The 17,950-nt window shown below is 37.5% G+C and overlaps 1 protein-coding gene across 2 annotated transcripts; it reads left to right on the top strand.

Annotated features, from left to right (window-relative positions):
* The first annotated feature begins 6,344 nt into the window (after window positions 1-6,344).
* zmp:0000000662 (RING finger protein 145) lies at window positions 6,345-13,872 on the top strand. Of its 2 annotated transcripts, none has more exons than XM_047813041.1 (11): window positions 6,345-6,668; window positions 6,755-7,364; window positions 8,088-8,196; window positions 8,480-8,571; window positions 9,854-10,095; window positions 10,219-10,388; window positions 10,651-10,791; window positions 10,893-11,075; window positions 11,270-11,417; window positions 11,577-11,933; window positions 12,861-13,872. In XM_047813041.1, exons 2-11 carry the CDS (start codon window positions 7,196-7,198, stop codon window positions 13,266-13,268), a joined length of 2,019 nt encoding a protein of 672 aa, XP_047668997.1. In that variant the 5' UTR covers window positions 6,345-6,668; window positions 6,755-7,195; the 3' UTR covers window positions 13,269-13,872. The 2 variants fall into 2 exon arrangements, with proteins under 2 accessions (XP_047668997.1, XP_027006001.1); XM_027150200.2 differs by lacking the exon at window positions 6,345-6,668 and adding an exon at window positions 7,753-7,896 and having other exon boundaries at window positions 7,223-7,364.
* Window positions 13,873-17,950: the final 4,078 nt, after the last annotated feature.

Raw genomic sequence — 17,950 nt, 5'->3', positions numbered from 1 at the left:
TTAAAATAAAGTAATGAAGTCATTTCAGAAGGGGACCTGACTTTTGAGGAAGAGTCACTAACTGTACAGGATATTAATAACAGAAAAACCTGGTTAAAGTGAAAGTAATGTGCTTATGTTGCTTATTAATGTCAGTGAAATCATTTGACATATCATTTAGAATACATAGTGTGCAGTTGACAACATATCTAAGAAGTGCAATTCTTAATTTATCTTGTCACCAACAGACTGGCTTGCCTGGTGCTTGGATTAAAGAGTCATGCATGGCCATTTTGCATAATGACAGATGAAACACAACAACTTTGAAAAGATTTTGAGGGCTTTGGATATGGGTAGCTGTATTGGCATTTTTGGTTATTTATTTAAATTTGCTGTATCATTTATGAGTTTAATATTGATATACTGTGATTGAGTGATTTATCTGATGAAGAGAAGATTTGTATGATCTGAAGCAGCTGAGCTTGGACTGTTGTAAATAAAATCGGTGATAGTTATCTCCTATATATATACTGCCTTTCGTTCACTTTCAATTATAATTACTAAAACGATTCAAAATTATATTATAGTGACCCAATGTACATTTTAAATACCCAACTTTGCATATTTTTCCACATATGCATGCTTACATTCATGCCTTTGGATTAGCCTTGATTACATTCCTTTCACACAAATACTGACCTGTGTCCAGACAGTCAGATCTGCCTGGGAGAGTATGGCTACCTTCTACATCCCATCTACTGTTCCCCTTAACAGAAATTTTCAGAACCAAATTACACAGCCAGAGTAACTCCACCACTACCATTTTCTTCTAGCTAACCCTTGGGTCTGGTTTTACCCACATCAAACCCCTTTCAGGCCCTCTGGTGAAATGTAGCAACCCTGAACCAACTAGTTCAGGTGGCCAGAATGAATCACCCTGAGAAGTGAGCTACACTGGAGCAAGCTGGAGCAGGTGTTTGGCACAAGCCAGGAGCTTCCGGATTCTGTTAGAGTAGATTTCGGCTGGTGTATGGAACCTACGCAAGCACTGCTGTAAACATCATTAATCACAGAGAGGAATTTGGGGTGTGTGGAAAACCACGGGTTGGGGAGCAGGAGTATCTTGCAGGGAAGAGGTTTGTTCGACAAACTGAGGGTTGTCACCATGAGGACAAAACAGAAAATGGAAAGAAGAAGACAAAGTAACGAAATTGATCGAATTTCATTTCATGATTTATTTTTTGCCATCATAGTCTCTAATGCACATCTGGAATGAAAGTGTGTTCAAAGTTTATGTGTCTTTTTTTAGCCATACATCAAGCATTCTACTGTCAAAATACAAGAGTGCAGCCTGCACTTGGCTTTCCTTTGTTTCCTCCCAGAGTAACCATAAATATTTTCATCTACTTCAGCTTATTAAACTTATGTGTTATCTCATTATATGTTTGCAGTGTATTTTATTTTACACAACTTTTATAAGAATGAAATGGATATCAGCAGTGGTTGTGCTTGCTAATTGTTCTCAGCAGGGTGTCCATGACTTTCGGTTTCCATGGAATGATCCTGAGTCATCTACCAGGAGCAGGAGATAAGGCATATTTGTGGTCAGTGTGTGGGTGGACACACATTTTCATACTTAAACTCACATATCATCGCTGTAGATCTCGACTTATTGTACACTCCTTTGTGTTCCACTTTGTAGATTCATAGCATGTTCAGATGATACAATCCAATGCATATGTGAAAGAATCATACAGAATAGCATTTAAAATAGTATAAACGATTCTATGAATATATTACAGATAAACCTTTAAGTAGTTTCTAATTACATGAGAACACTAAATAAAAACCTGTGATAGAAGTTAAGGGGTAAATGATTCTAAAGCCATTTGACTAGTTCACCCACTCATGTTGTTAAATAAACCCAAAGAGTCTATCTCACATGCAGTGCATATAAAATTAAAAAATGAAAGAGTACATGAATAGTTTGCGCTTGATTTATAACATGTAATCGAATTTTTACAGACATTTAAAAGTAAACAAAGCATTTAAAATTATTGGAGGGAAAACAGGATTTTTTTTTTTAACCATTAATAAAACAAATACACCGTCTCTAGAGTGTTTGGGTTGTTATTGCAGATAAAGAGCACATTGCCAAAAGAACTGAGTCCATAGATGAGCTCCTCATAACCACCATCTATGGAATTCAGTTCTCAGGGCCAAGTGCTCAGAAGAGCCATATACTGTTCTTATTGTATATGAAACTGGATGCTGAGACTCACATGGCCCATGAGATTGAGACTGCTCCATCAAGACACAGCTCTATAGAGCCATTAGCAGAACCTCATTCGCTGAAATCAGATCTTATAAGAGTTCAGGGAAATACAGTTCAAAAGTTTTAATGCACAGAGGCTCATCAGCACTAAGTAAAGCCTTGTCAACCTATTAATAATTCCTGCTTAACCTTATAAAGGTCTAACTACCAAAACAAGTGAAAGGACTTAGCTACGCTTATTTTCTCAATGTTATCTCATTCTCATATTTGTTTAATGTTTGATCATTACTGAATTCCTGAGACAGGCACATTGCACTTCATGTCCTCAGTTCTGACCACACCTGAAGAGTTTCAGGAAATTTACTTTCCATTAAATCAGACTAAAACCAGTTGAACGGCCTTAATGACCCAACAGTCAAAAGTCTCCATAAACTCCAAACAAGATGCATCACATGTGTTACAACAGATTGTACAGAGTACACTATATGACATGATTTTAATTAAAAATGCCATTCATAAAATCCTGCAAAAAAACAAAACCAAAAAACCCATCCTAAAAATATTAAAATGAAAAAGTACAATTAAAGATTTTAAGGTTCAATTCATGAAAGTAAGTAAAAACCATTTTATACTATATTATATTTAAATTTTAGAAAAACTACTCTCTAGTAATTCCAATACACTTTTGTTCTTTTTTGTTCTTAAATACACAGAACCTGTTAATATTTTATTACCTTACCTGTTTCCAAATATTCTGTGTACCTGATTCTCACCTATTAGAGAGAGAGAAAAAATGTGTCTATAAGTAATATGTCTCATTCCTGGAGAAAGTTCCTCCTTCAGTATCCGCCATCTTCTCATAGTTGATGAATTTCCAGCGCCAGAACACATCCAACCTCTCCATTAGAGTTACGAGGACTTATATATAAACTGTACATTCTTCAGCTTAAATACCTATGTACGTCTGTGTTACTGCCTCACTCATGGACACACTCACTCACTCATGGTCTATGAGTACGGTAAGCCTGGCAGTCACTTCCCAGTAAGAAGGAAGCAGTGGGAGGGAGTCTCCCGCCCCCTCGTAATGAATCAATACACAGCGCTTCTGAGGAAAAATATCTCACTGGTTCAGCCCTCAGTTCCCATAAAACAAAAAACGGGAAAAGGGGAGAGGAAAAAAAAAACTACTTGTCTCAGTAGAAACCAGGAATTCCCCTATTGCAAAAACATGGTTCCATGCAAGGATAGGTGACACAGCACATACAGAGAGAAACTAACTGTCTGAAAGTTTGTTTTTGCATTTCCAAAAAGGAAATGGAAATCCTACATGTTGAACACTCATTTTTAGAGTCATGTTTACTGTTAGTGCTTCGGTACAAAAAAACAAAAAGAATGATCAGTTCAAGTTTCCTCATATGGAAGTTTCTGCTGATTAATACATGTAAGTTGCATAATACTGAGGTGTGGTATTAAAAGCGTGAATACAGTTCTTCCACCTTCCCACTCTACTTCCATGTTAACACTTACTGTAAGGTGAAGTCATGGAGTATTCGCAAATTCAACCTACAAAATTAGGTTTTATAAAAATGGCTAGCCTTTCGAATTGCATTTTAAGATATGACTAATGTCTTAAAATAGGTTCTCAAAATAGGTCCGATATTGCAATGTGGAATATGATTAATTTCAGTCATACGACATTGTTACCCGCATTGAGAATACCTCTTGAATATACTCATGATATTTAAGGTCAAATGTGTGTTCATAAAAAGATAATAATTATAACGCAACAGGCAGAAAAAGAGAGATTAAATTTTTTTTAAGAATGGTAATCTGATAGCTGTTTTCAAATAAATAAATAAATAACTAAACTTATTGGATCCCAATTTAAGGTTCTTCATTTTTCGTTTGAGCGTGTGATTTGTTCTTTTGTATCGTACAAATTACAGCTTTAATAGGTATAAATGTAATACCACTGATAAAATTGAACACATGAGTATAAATTACATTTATAGTATTAAATTTTTTTTACAGTCAGATGTGGTGTAAGTAAGTTACAGTCATTCCCAACTTCGCTACTTTAACAAGAAGTCAATAAAAATTCATAAAAATAGCAATTTCTCAATATCCGTTTGGTCATCCTGGAAGACATGCAAGTTTCACCATATATCTTTCTACATACTTTGACTTTTGCCTGCTGAAGCTGAAACCTCTACCCAGTTCTTAGTAAGTGCACAGTATTAGAAGAAGCTGGGGGTCAAGCTATCCATGTGCAGTGACTTAAAAGCTGAGGGCAACAATAAGGGAATCTACTTTCAGAGAAAATCCTTCTGCTGGTAGGATAAGTTGCAACTGACATTTTGAACAGGACTTCAGAAACAGACACGGCTTTCATGCTGCTGTTTGAACACGGGGGAAATTGGTTGCAAAGGTCACTGAGCCCATTTCCTTTCCCCTATGCTCACTGAGATAGACCTTTACAGCACCCATTCTTTTTTTTTATGTGCACTTTAACCAATAGTCATCATATTCAAATGCTCTATATGTCCGTAAGGGTGTGGGTTACCAAAGAGTGCGGAGAGGATTTTCCTTCCCTGCTTGTTAAGCTGACCTCGGTGGTATCAGTCTCTTTCCCAAAACCTTGATTTTTGCTTTGAGAAGGATGACTAAGCAGTAAAAAAAATCTCCCCTTTTTTTTTAAACCAACCATGGTGGGCTCATGCTTTCAAAGTAAATCAATTAGTCTGCAAGCATTTAAGTTGGTGTAGAAATTAGACACTAATAACCCGTGACCCACACAGCCACATCAACTAAACTATTTTAATGTTATACCTGGTTTATATATACATAATAAGTAATATGTGACTGTTGGTTTATTTGGTTACTGGTAAATATTCTTGAAAAGTATGCAAAAGTAAAGTGTAGTCATCTCAAAAACAGACGTGATTCTAGGCCTAAATAAAATACTTTTCAAGTTTATTAAAACATTTCTGGTCTTTTTGACACAATTCTTCAAGTTTTCCAATATCTAAACATTTGACTTTCAACAGTCTATGTTCTTTCTTTTGCTTAGATGAATTCCCATCATTTCAGGTTACAAAATTACCAGCAGTGTGAAACTGACCAGTACAGAACAGGAACTTTTTTTTTCACCACTAAATAAGCTTTCCCAGGCTCTCAGTCTACCACATGGAACATATTTATTCTGTTAACATTACTTTGCGTTAATCAGAAGGTCTGTACCACCATAAATAAATCAATGAAATATTATGAGCGTAAAAGTCTGGTGTATATTATAACAATAACAATGCATTTTGATTGAGTTATTTGAATTGTTGGTACTCTGTTGCCAAACATGTGGACTAAAATTCTATTTAAAGCTCTAGGGGAAATAGATATTTCTCAATATAATTTGTGGTCACAAGTTTTTGGTCACAAGTTTTTTTGTCATGCCAACATGTGTAGGATGCGTCAGCATGTTTCATTATAGCCTACCTTCCATGTGCATTGCATTCGTGTGTTTCACCTTTGCTTGTTTTTCACCATTTCAGATTCATATTGGAGCTAAAATTAAATGAGTTGTATGACTCAAGAAGAGGAGAGGGTAGATTAAAGATTAGCTTTAATGTCAGGCTGTAGGCTGATTTTACAAACACAGTAAGAGGGTAACAGGTAAAACAAGACTAAAAATATCTTGTGTGAAAACAGAATAAGGTTAAAGGATACACATTTATTTAGGGCATGTAGAATAGACCAATTTAATAGATTAGAATTTAGTAGAACAGACTTAGTTAATACCAAAAAAAAATATATCTCATTATTTTAACTGTAAATTGAAAACACAAATGCAAATGTACATGGTTTGGAAATTTACTCTTAATCAATAATAATAATAATAATAATAATAATAATAATAATAATAATAATAATAACGATAATAACGATAATAATAATAATAATAGATTGCTGTTTTCTCCCTAGGATAACATTATAAATCATATTTCATCTGGTTTACTTAAAAAAATCTGTTTTTCGAAAATTTCAACTTTATTTCGAGACAAAAACAAATTGGTAGAAATATATTTCTCTTACTACTGAAAGGTAGCAACCAAAAAGCCCTTACTCACTTCCTCTAGTGCCCTTTTCTCACTGTTGTCGTCATAGAAACTCTAACAGACCTGTTTCTTCAAGTAATTGGTTTAATAGTGCGCTTTCTGACTTGTTTACCGCTAGCAAGCATTAGAAATAAAAACTGTACGCTCTTTAATTTGGATTGTTCCAGGTACAAGACTATAAGAAGTGAGCGAGTGTTTTTTACTGAATCGGACGTGATTCATTTCCGCTTCTACAGGAAGAAGACGCGTTTACATGTCAGAGCTGCTGTGGATGTTCATACGTTAGCGACCTCATATATATGCACACACACACACACACACACACACACACACACACACACACACACACACACACACACACACACACACACACACACACACACACACACACACACACACACACACACACATATATACATATATTATCTATTCATTTATTATTTTTTGCAAAAAAAAGTATAGTGTGAGTTGCAGTTTGACTAACTAGCATGTAGCTCGTCATGTTGCTAATGCTAACTTGACGATTTATCTGTAAGTAAACAAACCATAGCTTTAGTGTGGAGACCGAAGGCTTTTAGCTTACAAGGATTTAAGCGTCGTCGTTATTCACATGCCGTAAATGTCTCATTTTAATCATCGTTAACGCTTAAATGAACACAAGCCAAAACACTGACCACTGCTGGTGTGAAATAACAGCTGGATTTTAAGTTTAGCTTAAATGCTTAATTAGCATGAAATAACCAAGTACATGGATGAAGTGTTTACACGGAGACGTTACTCTATTCGGTTCATGAGGTGACACGGTGTCGTTCATAAAGTTAGTATTAAGATGCTGCGATTAGAGGACGTGGCTAATGTGTTGCTCAGGGTTCCCAGTCTTTTAGTCCTGGACCTGCTCTACAAATGCGACATCGACAGCTTCACCCATCACCTCAGGGCGAGCAGCGAGGACATGCTCTTCAAATACAAATACGTCCTCTGGAACATTTACTACTTAGGTACAGTTTACACTCTTCCTTCAAATGCTTGTTGGATTTATTCAATTCAGATCAATATCTAATTTTAACAATGGACATCGTCTCAAAGCATTTTTACAGAACATAAACATAGAACAAAAGGTTCATGTAAAGATGAATAGAATACAAAAAAAAATCAAGATTAATATTAGATAGATTTAAATGTGTTTGTATTTATCCTTGATGAGGAAGTCTGAGGTGACTCAGGTGACTGGTGAGGAAAAATCCCTTGGATGGTGAAGGAAGAAGCCTTTAGAAGAACCAGACTCAAAGGGGAACCTCATCCTCATATGTGTGACACCGGATGGTGTGATTATAAATATACACTCTGATAAATGTTGTATTGATTAGGAGGTTGTTGTCCTCACAGACCACATGGACTTGGCATCTCCTCTTTAGTATAGAGTCCAACTGGAGCCGGTAGATCTCTAGATGCCTCAGGATTCCTCACAGAGTCGACCTCATCTCAGTGGAAGTCCAAAATCTTCATTTGCACGGAAGACAATCGGAGCTGGTACAATTTCTGGATGCTTCAGGATGGTTAGAAAGAGTAAAGCAGTTTGAGAGGAATTAATGTAGCTGCTGTTCATAATATTAGCAAGCACTAGATGATAATGTGCATTTTGGTCAGATGTATTAGAGCACAAGATTTACTTAAACAGACATACCCTTTAGGAACCGCCTTCATGTTCTCTATGTCCACAGGTCACGTTGTGAGCACAGTTGTGCTGTTATTGCCTCTGGGACACATAGTTCAACTTTACCTGCATGTTCTCACTGTGCTTCTGCTCTACATGGGACATCAGATGTCCAGGTGAGCAGTTCTCCTATTAAAGTGAGCAATGTTCAGTCAAGTGTACTGCATTTTATTCACATTTACATTCACTCATTTGTCAGGAAACTATCTAAGAACATATTCACAATTACAATAAACAAATTATATCATTTAAAAACAATGAATATGTTAGTGTCTTTTACAATAACAACTTTATTCAAATGACGATTGTACTTGTTCTTGTTACTTGTTACTTGTACTTGACGATTGTTATTGTTCAAACAAGTCCCTGTTTATTCACTTGTATTTTTTGCTTTAACAGGGAATATGTTGTAGGTGAGAGTCAATACACGTATGATGGAACACTCTTCTTTCCCCCACCAGCCTTGAACCGTTTTGTAAGGGCACTTACATGTAGGTACAAAACCTCCACCTAAGTAATTTTCTACATTAAATAAACATGCCCTTACATCAGGTTTCCATTAAGATGATCATATTTTACTTTTGTTGTCATGTATAGAAAAGTAATTTCACTTTTAATATAAATTCAATAGCATTTAATTTCAATCTCATTAATCTTTTTTCTTTTTATTTAACTTTCTTTTTTTTTTCTTTTTATTTAACAGTTAACATTAAATCTCTGTATACCTCACTATGGCTATTCTTAGTACCTATGCAGTTTCCTTGAATAAAGCCTTCAACTGCGTGGCAGCTTCCTGTTTTAGATACATGCAAAGCACAGCGATAACTATTATTTGATAAGTTCTGGAAAGCTCTAACAGATATTGTTTATTTTTTCTAAGAAATTCAATATAAATGACTAGAATGTAATCAACGTGTTTGCTATAATCACGAGAAAGGTCACATGCTCACGGGACTTACTGGGTCTTCTGTAGAGAAGACTAATTAAGACAGGTTGAAGAACAATCAGTTATATTAACCTTTTCCGGTAATATTGTCTCCAACAGTGATTGCACTGATTTTATCCTCATTCCTGAGTAGAGTTGAATAGCTGTAGATTGTAAAGTTTTAAAGTGTTTATTGTCATATGCACATTAAGGAAACAGGTTTCCTAGTACAATGAAATACTTTCTTTGCTGTCCACAGTAAATGCCCGACAAATACAAAAAAACAAAACAAAAACAAAAAATAAGTAAAATTAAATAAACTTTACAAACACATGAATATAACCATAGTTAAAAAAAAAAAAAGAAACTATGCAGTAGATAGACTATGTAAATATAGACTGTATGTATGTACAAGTGTACAATATTGACTTATATATATATATATATAAAATGTGTGTGTACGCTATATATATGTGTGCAAAACAACGTTACTGTAATATGTGCAGAAACTGAATACCACTGTAGATGGTTATAGCAGCAGCAGTAATATTAACCGTGTGCAAATATATATGCAATAGATATGGCATTAAAATGAACAGTAAGCAATGAGATGCAGCTACTTGTTATAACAGCAGTATTTATTAACAAATGTGCAAAATGAGAAGGAGCATTTAAGGACTGCAGTTACATTAACATGCAACAAGTAGAGGAGAGAGTAAATTGTGGTCATCTTTTTGAGAGAGACCGAATAACACCCTACATTTGTAACAGGAATTGTTTATAGGTAAAAGTTGGGCATTATACGTATTAATTTTGATGTTTGTACATGTATGCTTCTATATTAACAGGTCAGATTATTGTTGCCACATTGTGTGCGTTCCTCATGCGCACTCGCCGTGTATGGCTGTTCTCTGCACACCTGCTCCCACTCTTTGGACGGATGTGTTTAGTTTCTCAAGACAATGCCCTGACACTCACTACTGTTTCCATGGGTATAACTGCAGCAGAGGTTGCCATCTTCCTCCTTATGAATCTGTTTGTGCCATATAGATTGGCCAAAGCCACATATCAGCAAATTGTACAAACAGAGGTAAACCTACATGTTTTTGCACCCATAAGTATGTTTAACTGTTTATTACAAATAAACAAACCTGCATACAGTGTACTCTCAAATTACCCAGCTCTGTATTTCTCCATTGTCTGTTGTCTGCAGGTGACAGATTTGTACCGGCTGTTTGCAGTGGGCATGTCTCTCTGGCATCATTTTGCTGTGCCTGTGTTATTCGGTGCATTCTGGTTTGTACTGTTTGGAGTTCAGCTTGTCTCCAATGTTGGCAGCTCCACTCCCATCCAAGAGGGGCTGCTGTTCTACCTTCTCACCAGGTAAACAATCAAAACACTTTTTTTTCTTACTTTTTTCTGTTTTCTTTTTTTGTGTGTGTATTTGATAGTACCCAGTGACTTCATGGCTTTTGTATTCTGGTAAAATATTTTTGCACTGAACTGCAGTTAGGGTTAAATGGACTTGTTATTTTCAATCTGCTTGGAACAGTAACCCAATTCAGATACATTTGTTTGACAAATTGCTCGTTTGTTAAATTTGTGCTGCTGTTCTTGTGTGTGTGTGTGTGTGTCTGTGTGCAAGTGTGTCTGAGTGCTGTGCTAGTCCTTATTCTCTGCTGGGTTTGACATTTGTGGTTTCTTATTTGGCATTGGGCCTCCTGAATCTCTGCAAGTTCTGCCTGGGAGGATTCACCGCAGTGCAGAACCACAATGTCATGCACAGGTATGTGTGTAAATACACGTTTATTCTAGTGTGAATGTAGTAAATATAGGTAAATGTTTTATTGCTAAATTCTGTTGTGTCTGCGTGTGTATATATTGCAGGGGTGTTACAGAAGGTGTGACTCTGTTGTTATTGGCCCTGCAGACTGGCTTGTTGGACTTGCCAGCCTTGCAGCGCTGCTTCCTCCTCTTCATCATACTCTTTATTGTCCTCACTTCCACACTACAGAGCATGAGTGAGATAACTGAGCCCATCATGCTAGGACTTGGGGCCAGTAGAAACAGGTAGGATACGGGGCCCCCTTATGGCTATCCTGGAGTATTTTTTCCCATTTAATATTTATGTAACACTGATAGGTCTGACAGTCACTCAGGCCAAGGTAACTTACAAACTCAGTGGGAAAGAAGCATAGTGCCGGTCAATGGAATAACCATATTTAAATTTCTTTTTAAAATGACTGGAACCTCTGTGTCCATAGGTGTGTGTGGAAGCATGTGCGGGGCTTGAGCATGTGTGTGTTCTTGCTGCTATTTCCTGGTTTCATGGCTTTTAAGATATCCCAGTTCTTCCACATGGATTTCTGGCTTCTCATCCTGGTTTCCAGCTGTATGCTTACATCACTACAGGTATGATTGCACAACTCATAGCCACACAAATCCTAAAAATACCAACAAAAAAAACCTGTTTTTTCATGCTCATTGAAAATTGTTAAAAAACCAGCGGAGATGTTAATTTGATGTGGTCTAATTTTATGAGCCTGATTTGTCATTTGGTATGTGTTCCAGGTTACAGGGACCCTACTAATCTACTGCCTGTTCATGTTGGAGGTGTGGCGCGGTGCTGCACTTCCTAGCCTCGACGAGTTTGTGTATTACGTGAACGCTGTGTGCCGGGCACTGGAGTTTGCTGTGGCACTGTGTGTGGTTGCCTACGGGGCCTGGGAATCACTGTGGGGTGAGTGGAGCTGGATAGGGGCATCAGTTATCATCATCCACTCCTACTGCAACGTGTGGCTACGTGCCCAGGCTGGATGGAAGAGCTTCTTGCTTAGGCAGGAAGCTGCACGCAAGATCAACTCACTCCCACGGGCAAGTGCTGATCAGCTGCAGGCACATGGTGATGTCTGTGCCATCTGTTTTCAGGTCAGAATTGGGTTTGTTTTGTCAATGTATCGGTTGTGTGTAGACAAGTGAGAAGCTGGATAAATGCAATACCAACCAAACTGACCAGGCTTCATTCTAGCTAGGGTTTTAATTCTGATTTTGATTCTGTCATAAAAATTGTTCCACAGAACACAGAACAATTTTATCAATCCTGAACTGATACAAAATATCAGCCTTTTACAACAAATGATAGAATAGTCACACTACAACTATACAAATCTTTAGAGAGTTATCAATTATAATGTAAATGGTCAATTATCTTGCAAGTGCACTGATTTCTCTTTACCCAAAGCCCAGCTAAACCTGAACTGATTAAACATGTACTGTATTTCCCTCACATTGTCCTTTTGTGACACAGTAAAATGGTAATAATCCACTTCAATTACTGTGGCTGTGGACCATTCTGAAGTGATGAACCCTAAGCAGGGTATTTTAAAAAATTACCATGGCAAAGCCATTTGTACAGTCATGGCCATATGTGCTTGTTGAATATCCTATTCCAGATTTTAGAATAACCTCCACTCTTCTGAGAAGAGTTTATTTTAAATTTTGGAATATTGCTGGAGGGATTTGCATCTGTTTAATTTTAATGTTGATGGGCATGTAGTCAGCATTCAAGTTCATCTCAATGGGATCAATAGGGATAATAATATAATGGCTCTGTGCAGGAAATTTGATTTCTTCCAAACCAACTTTGGCAGATCACTTCATTAACTTCATTATCCAGCTTGTTTTGTGCACAAAGCTAATGCCATACTGGAACATATTTGGACCTCTTAGTTCCAGTTAAGGTTTATTATTCATTGCTGCTATTAAAACTTTACTTTTTTTTTTTAACAATTTTAGCAAACCATCTTGCATACCAATTCAAATGTTCATTATTCTTATTGTGTCTGTGTTTTGTAGGATATGACTTCTGCCGTGATAACCTACTGTCGTCATTTTTTCCATGAAAGCTGTCTTAGAAAGTGGCTGTATGTGCAGGAAACCTGCCCTATGTGTCACACTCCCATAAAACCATCCACATCCATCCCAAAACCTGCTGCTGGTGATGCCCAGTCAAACCCAGTACAGACCCAGCACCACCCACCTCAACAAGAGCCAGCTGCTGAACACACTGACACTCACCAAGGGGAGCAAGACCCAGTGGAAGATGAAGTCCATTCACCAGATAAGAACTGTAGCGCCAGTGAAGACTCTGCTGGGCCTAGCTGCTCATTAGAATCAAGACCTTGCAATGAGAGGGACTGGGAAACAGAGCAGAGGACTAACCAGCCAAGTGAGACCAATTCAGCTCTGGACAGAGAACCATGACTTTGCCACTCTGTCTTTCAGTGGTAGTTATGGAGCCAACAAAACAGAAGGAAGATCATTAGAACACAATAGAGAGACAGTAGGTTACTGCCTCTGTAAAATCTGAGTAACGAAGATTACAACCTAGTTTTCTGTTGGAATGAAGCTACTTCCAATCCTCTTAAGCATGTGTTGGTATCTTCTCATCACAGCACTTCAAGCAATACAAAATGTCACGTTTGTTACGGCTACAATTCTGTTGCACTGTTGCAAACTTTGTGAGGACGAATGTCCTTTAAAGAAGGGTAAAAATGAAGTTGATTATTTTTGCTGTCTCTTTTTAAAGCAATGTATAATAACTGGAGAATTGAGTTTAACCTCCTTTAAAGGAATTCCTTAAAAATTTGCTCTTTCAATATGAAATCAAAATCTTCTATATGTCAGAAATGCTAGTAAAATGCTAATTTTGAGCATATTAAGCACATAAATATCAGAGAGTGCTTCATCAAAGTTCTGTCATCAAAGTTCATCAAAGTTTCACTCAGCCATCCTTTTCACCATGTCACTTTTTTCAAAGCATCATGAAATTAAGAATATATTTTTGTTTATTAAATAGTTATTGCAACGTTTTCTACAAATTGTCTTTTAACTTGAACTCAGAGATTATACCTAATGATATAATTTCAAGCTCTACTCATATTCTTAGGCCTTGATTCTACTTCTGTGACTACATAACTGTGAGCATGCACGCTTGCATACAGGTATCTGCTGCCTACATATTTACATGTGACGTGTTTTTACAAGGCACACTATAGAATGTAGCAAAACCTGAGTTTACTGGAAATGGAACAAAGAAAATACAAGTAGAAAAGCCAAAAGGGAGAGAGATGTTTCAGTAGGCTGTCAGAAACAACGATGCCAATTTAGATGCCGGCCGTGTTTAAATCAGATTCTTGTGCTGCCAACAAGTATAGACTTTCTCATTACTAATGTTTATTGTATGCCTCAAATAACTTGAAGATCAGGAAGGAAGCTATTAAACATTTAATAAATGAAAATGAAAATAATAATAATACCATGAATACCTTGAATCTTTAGTACTTTTAATTGTGATGATTTTGGCTCACATTTGGCTCTCAAAAAAATTAGAATATGGTGACATGCCAATCAGCTAATCAACTCAAAACACCTGCAAAGGTTTCCTGAGCCATCAAAATGGTCTCTTAATTTGGTTCACTAGGCTACACAATCATAGGGAAACTGCTGATCTGACAGTTGTCCAAAAGACATTCACTGACACCTTTGACGAGGAGGATAAGCCACAAACATTCATTGTCAGGGAGCTGGCTGTTCACAGAGTTCTGTATCCAAGCATGTAAACAGAAAGTTTATTGGAAGGAAAAAGTGTGGAAGAAAAAGATGCACAACTAACCGAGAGAACCGCAGCCTTGAGAGACTTGTCAGGCAAAATCAATTCAAGAATTTGGGAGAACTTCACAAGGAATGGACTGAGGCTGGGGTCAAGGCATCAAAAGCCACCACACACCGACGTGTCAAGGAATTTGTCTAAAGTTGTCGTATTCCTCTTGTTAAGCCACTCCTGAACCACAGGCAATGTCAGAGGTGTCTTAGCTTGGATAAGGAGAAGACAAACTGGACTGTTGCCCAGTAGACCAAAGTCCTCTTTTCAGATGAGAGCAAGTTTTGTATTTCATTTGGAAACCAATATTCTAGAGTCTGGAGGAAGGGTGAAGAAGCTTCCTTCTGCTGACCAGCTTTTTAAAGATGCTGATTTCATTTTCCAGCAGGATTTGGCAGATGCCCACACTGCCAAAAGCACCAAAAGTTGGTTAGATGACCATGGTGTTGGTGTGCTTGGATGTCCAGCAAACTCAATAGACTGTCAAGAGGAAAATAAGAAACAAGAGACCAAAACAGATGAGCTGAAGGCCACTGTCAAAGAAACTTGGGCTTCCACCTCAACAGTGCCACATGCTGATCACCTCTATGCCACACCAAATTGAGGCAGTAATTAAAGCAAAAGGAGCCCCTACCAAGTATTGAGTACATATACAGTAAATGAACATACTTTGCAAAAGCCCAAAAATTCAATAAAAATGTTTTTTATTGCTCTTATGACGTATCATATTTTTTGTGAGCCAAAATCATCACAATTAAAATAACCAAAGACTTAAACTACTTCAGTCTGTGTGTACTGAATTTAGATAATACATAGGTTTAACTATTTGGGTTAAATTACTGAAATAACTGAACTCTTCCACGACATTCTAATTTATTAAGATGCACCAGTACATCCTGCAAATATTTATAAGGGAAAAAACAGTGGGGAAGGCAATTGGATTATTGGAGAACACGTTTGCCTCACAACTGTGTAATTTGAGGGTCCCCTGGTCAAAATGACATCAGAATGATCCCCTGTAGGGATGTTTACACTGGTGTCGGAACTGTCACGGAGTCTTCACTGCTGTTTTAATACATTGCACCATTTCCTCCCTAACTGCCTGTAACAACAGCCATCATCTAATTCAATAATGTGGTAAAAACAAATGTTAATATACATTTCTGTTTCTGACAACCAGCAGCACAATGCATTTTAGAAAAAAAAAATCTGCCTTGTTTTTAAATATCACAATAGACTCCTACTATGTTTTAAACCGTGATGCATGGCTGACCCCAGAGTGATGGGGCTCTATCGTGAAAAAACATGACTTGGGAAATTCCATCTCAAAATGAAAGAAATAACAGGAAGGGAAAACTGACTAAAGTGCGAGTGAAAAGGGGAAAAAATACTTGACCTTGTTAGAGTAGGGGAGATGTGGAGACAAAGCTAAGGGAATAACGTGTTCTTGGGAGAGAAAAAAAGGAAAGTACCACTTACTGATCAGAGGGAAAAAATAACACAGTAAAAGATAGGTGCGTTCATACTGTCTAGGACCTATCAGCATGTGACTCTCTGTAGGGCCAAAATAAAGATCTACAGTGGGGCAAAAAAAGTATTTAGTCAGCCACCAATTGTGCAAGTTTTCCCACTTAAAAAGATGAGAGAGCACTGTAATTTTCATCATAGGTACATTATGAGAGACAGAATGGAGAAAGAATCCAGGAAATCACATTGTAGGATTTTTAATGAATTCATTGGTAAATTCTTCAGTAAAATAAGTATTTGGTTACCTACAACAAAGCAAGATTTCTGGCTCTCTCAGACCTGTAACAACTTATTTAAGAGACTCCACTGTCCTCCACTCGTTACCTGTATTAATGGCACCTGGTTGAACTCGTTATCAGTATAAAAGACACCTGTCCGTGACCTCAAACAGTCAGACTCCACTATGGCTGAGACCAAAAGAGCTGTCAAAGGACACCAGAAACAGAATTGCAGAATTGCAGACCTGCACCAAGCTGGGAAGACTGAATCTGCAATAGGTAAGCAGCTTGGTGTAAAGAAATCAACTGTGAGAGCAATTATTAGAAAATGGAAGACATACAAGACCACTGATAATCTCCCTAGATCTCAGGCTCCATGCAAGATCTCACCCCGTGGGGTCAAAATGATCACAAGAACGGTGAGCGAAAATCCCAGAACCACATGGGCAGGACCTAGTGAATGACCTGCAGAGAGCTGGGACCAAAGTAACAAAGGCTACCATCAGTAACACACTATGCCACCAGGGACTTAAATCCTGCAGTGCTGTACATGTCTGGGCCCGTCTGATGTTTGCAAGAGAGCATTTGGGTGATCCAGAAGAGGATTGGGAGAATGTCATATGGTCAGATGAAACCAAAATAGAAAATTTTGGTAAAAACTCAACTTGTGTTCTTTTGGATGCAACTCCGCATTCTTTCTCCTCCAAACACCATACCTACTGTGAAGCATGGGGGTGGAAACCTCATGCTTTGGGGCTGTTTTTCTGCAAAGGGACCAGGACGACTGATCTGTGTAAAGGAAAGAATGAATGGGGCCATGTATCGTGAGATTTTTAAGTGAAAACCTCTTTCCATCAGCAAGGGCATTGAAGATGAAATGTGGCTGGGTCTTTCAGCATGACAATGATCCCAAACACACCGCCCAGACAATAAAGGAGTGGCTTCGTAAGAAGCATTTCAAGGTCCTGGAGTGTTCTAGCCAGTCTCCAGATCTCAACCCCATAGAAAAACCTTTGGCGGGAGTTGAAAATCCGTGCTGTCCAGCAACAGCCCCAAAACATCACTGCTCTAGAGGATCTGCATAGAGGAATGGGCCAAACTACCAGCAATGCTGTGTAAAAACCTTGTGGAGACTTACAGAAAACGTTTGACCGCTGTCATTGCCAACAAAGGATATATAACAAAGTATTGAGATGAACTTTTGTTATTGACCAAATACTTATTTTCCACCAAAATCTGCAAATAAATTCTTTAAAAATCAGACAATGTGATTTTCTGGATTTTTTTTTTTTCCCCTCCCTTTCTCGTTTTGTCTCATAGTTGAAGTGTACTTACGATAAATTACAGGCCTCATCTTTTTAAGTGGGAGAACTTGCACAATAGGTGGCTGACAATACTTTTTTGCCCCACTGTATACATGCCCCTGTTAAAATGGCAGGTTTTTTGTAATTAAAAAAAATGAAACAGGATAAATCAAACTAGGTACTTTGCTGAAGTGTCTGTTGACTTAGTCTTTTTGGGTAGGAGTCTGTCTGTGT

This window comes from Tachysurus fulvidraco, chromosome 4, assembly GCF_022655615.1.
Source record: "Tachysurus fulvidraco isolate hzauxx_2018 chromosome 4, HZAU_PFXX_2.0, whole genome shotgun sequence".
NCBI classification, from domain to species: domain Eukaryota; kingdom Metazoa; phylum Chordata; class Actinopteri; order Siluriformes; family Bagridae; genus Tachysurus; species Tachysurus fulvidraco.
The sequence above is the reverse complement of the archived record's forward strand: the minus strand, read 5'-3'. Positions and strand labels throughout refer to the sequence as shown.

What these genes read in the sequence shown, in the direction of transcription:
- zmp:0000000662 (XM_047813041.1), top strand. Translation starts at nt 7,196, where the DNA reads ATGCTGCGATTAGAGGACGTGGCTAATGTGTTGCTCAGGGTTCCCAGT. An exon ending in AGCAAATTGTACAAACAGAG is followed by an intron (nt 10,096 to 10,218) that starts GTAAACCTACAT and finishes TGTTGTCTGCAG; the next exon opens with GTGACAGATTTGTACCGGCT. An exon ending in GTATGCTTACATCACTACAG is followed by an intron (nt 11,418 to 11,576) that starts GTATGATTGCAC and finishes TATGTGTTCCAG; the next exon opens with GTTACAGGGACCCTACTAAT.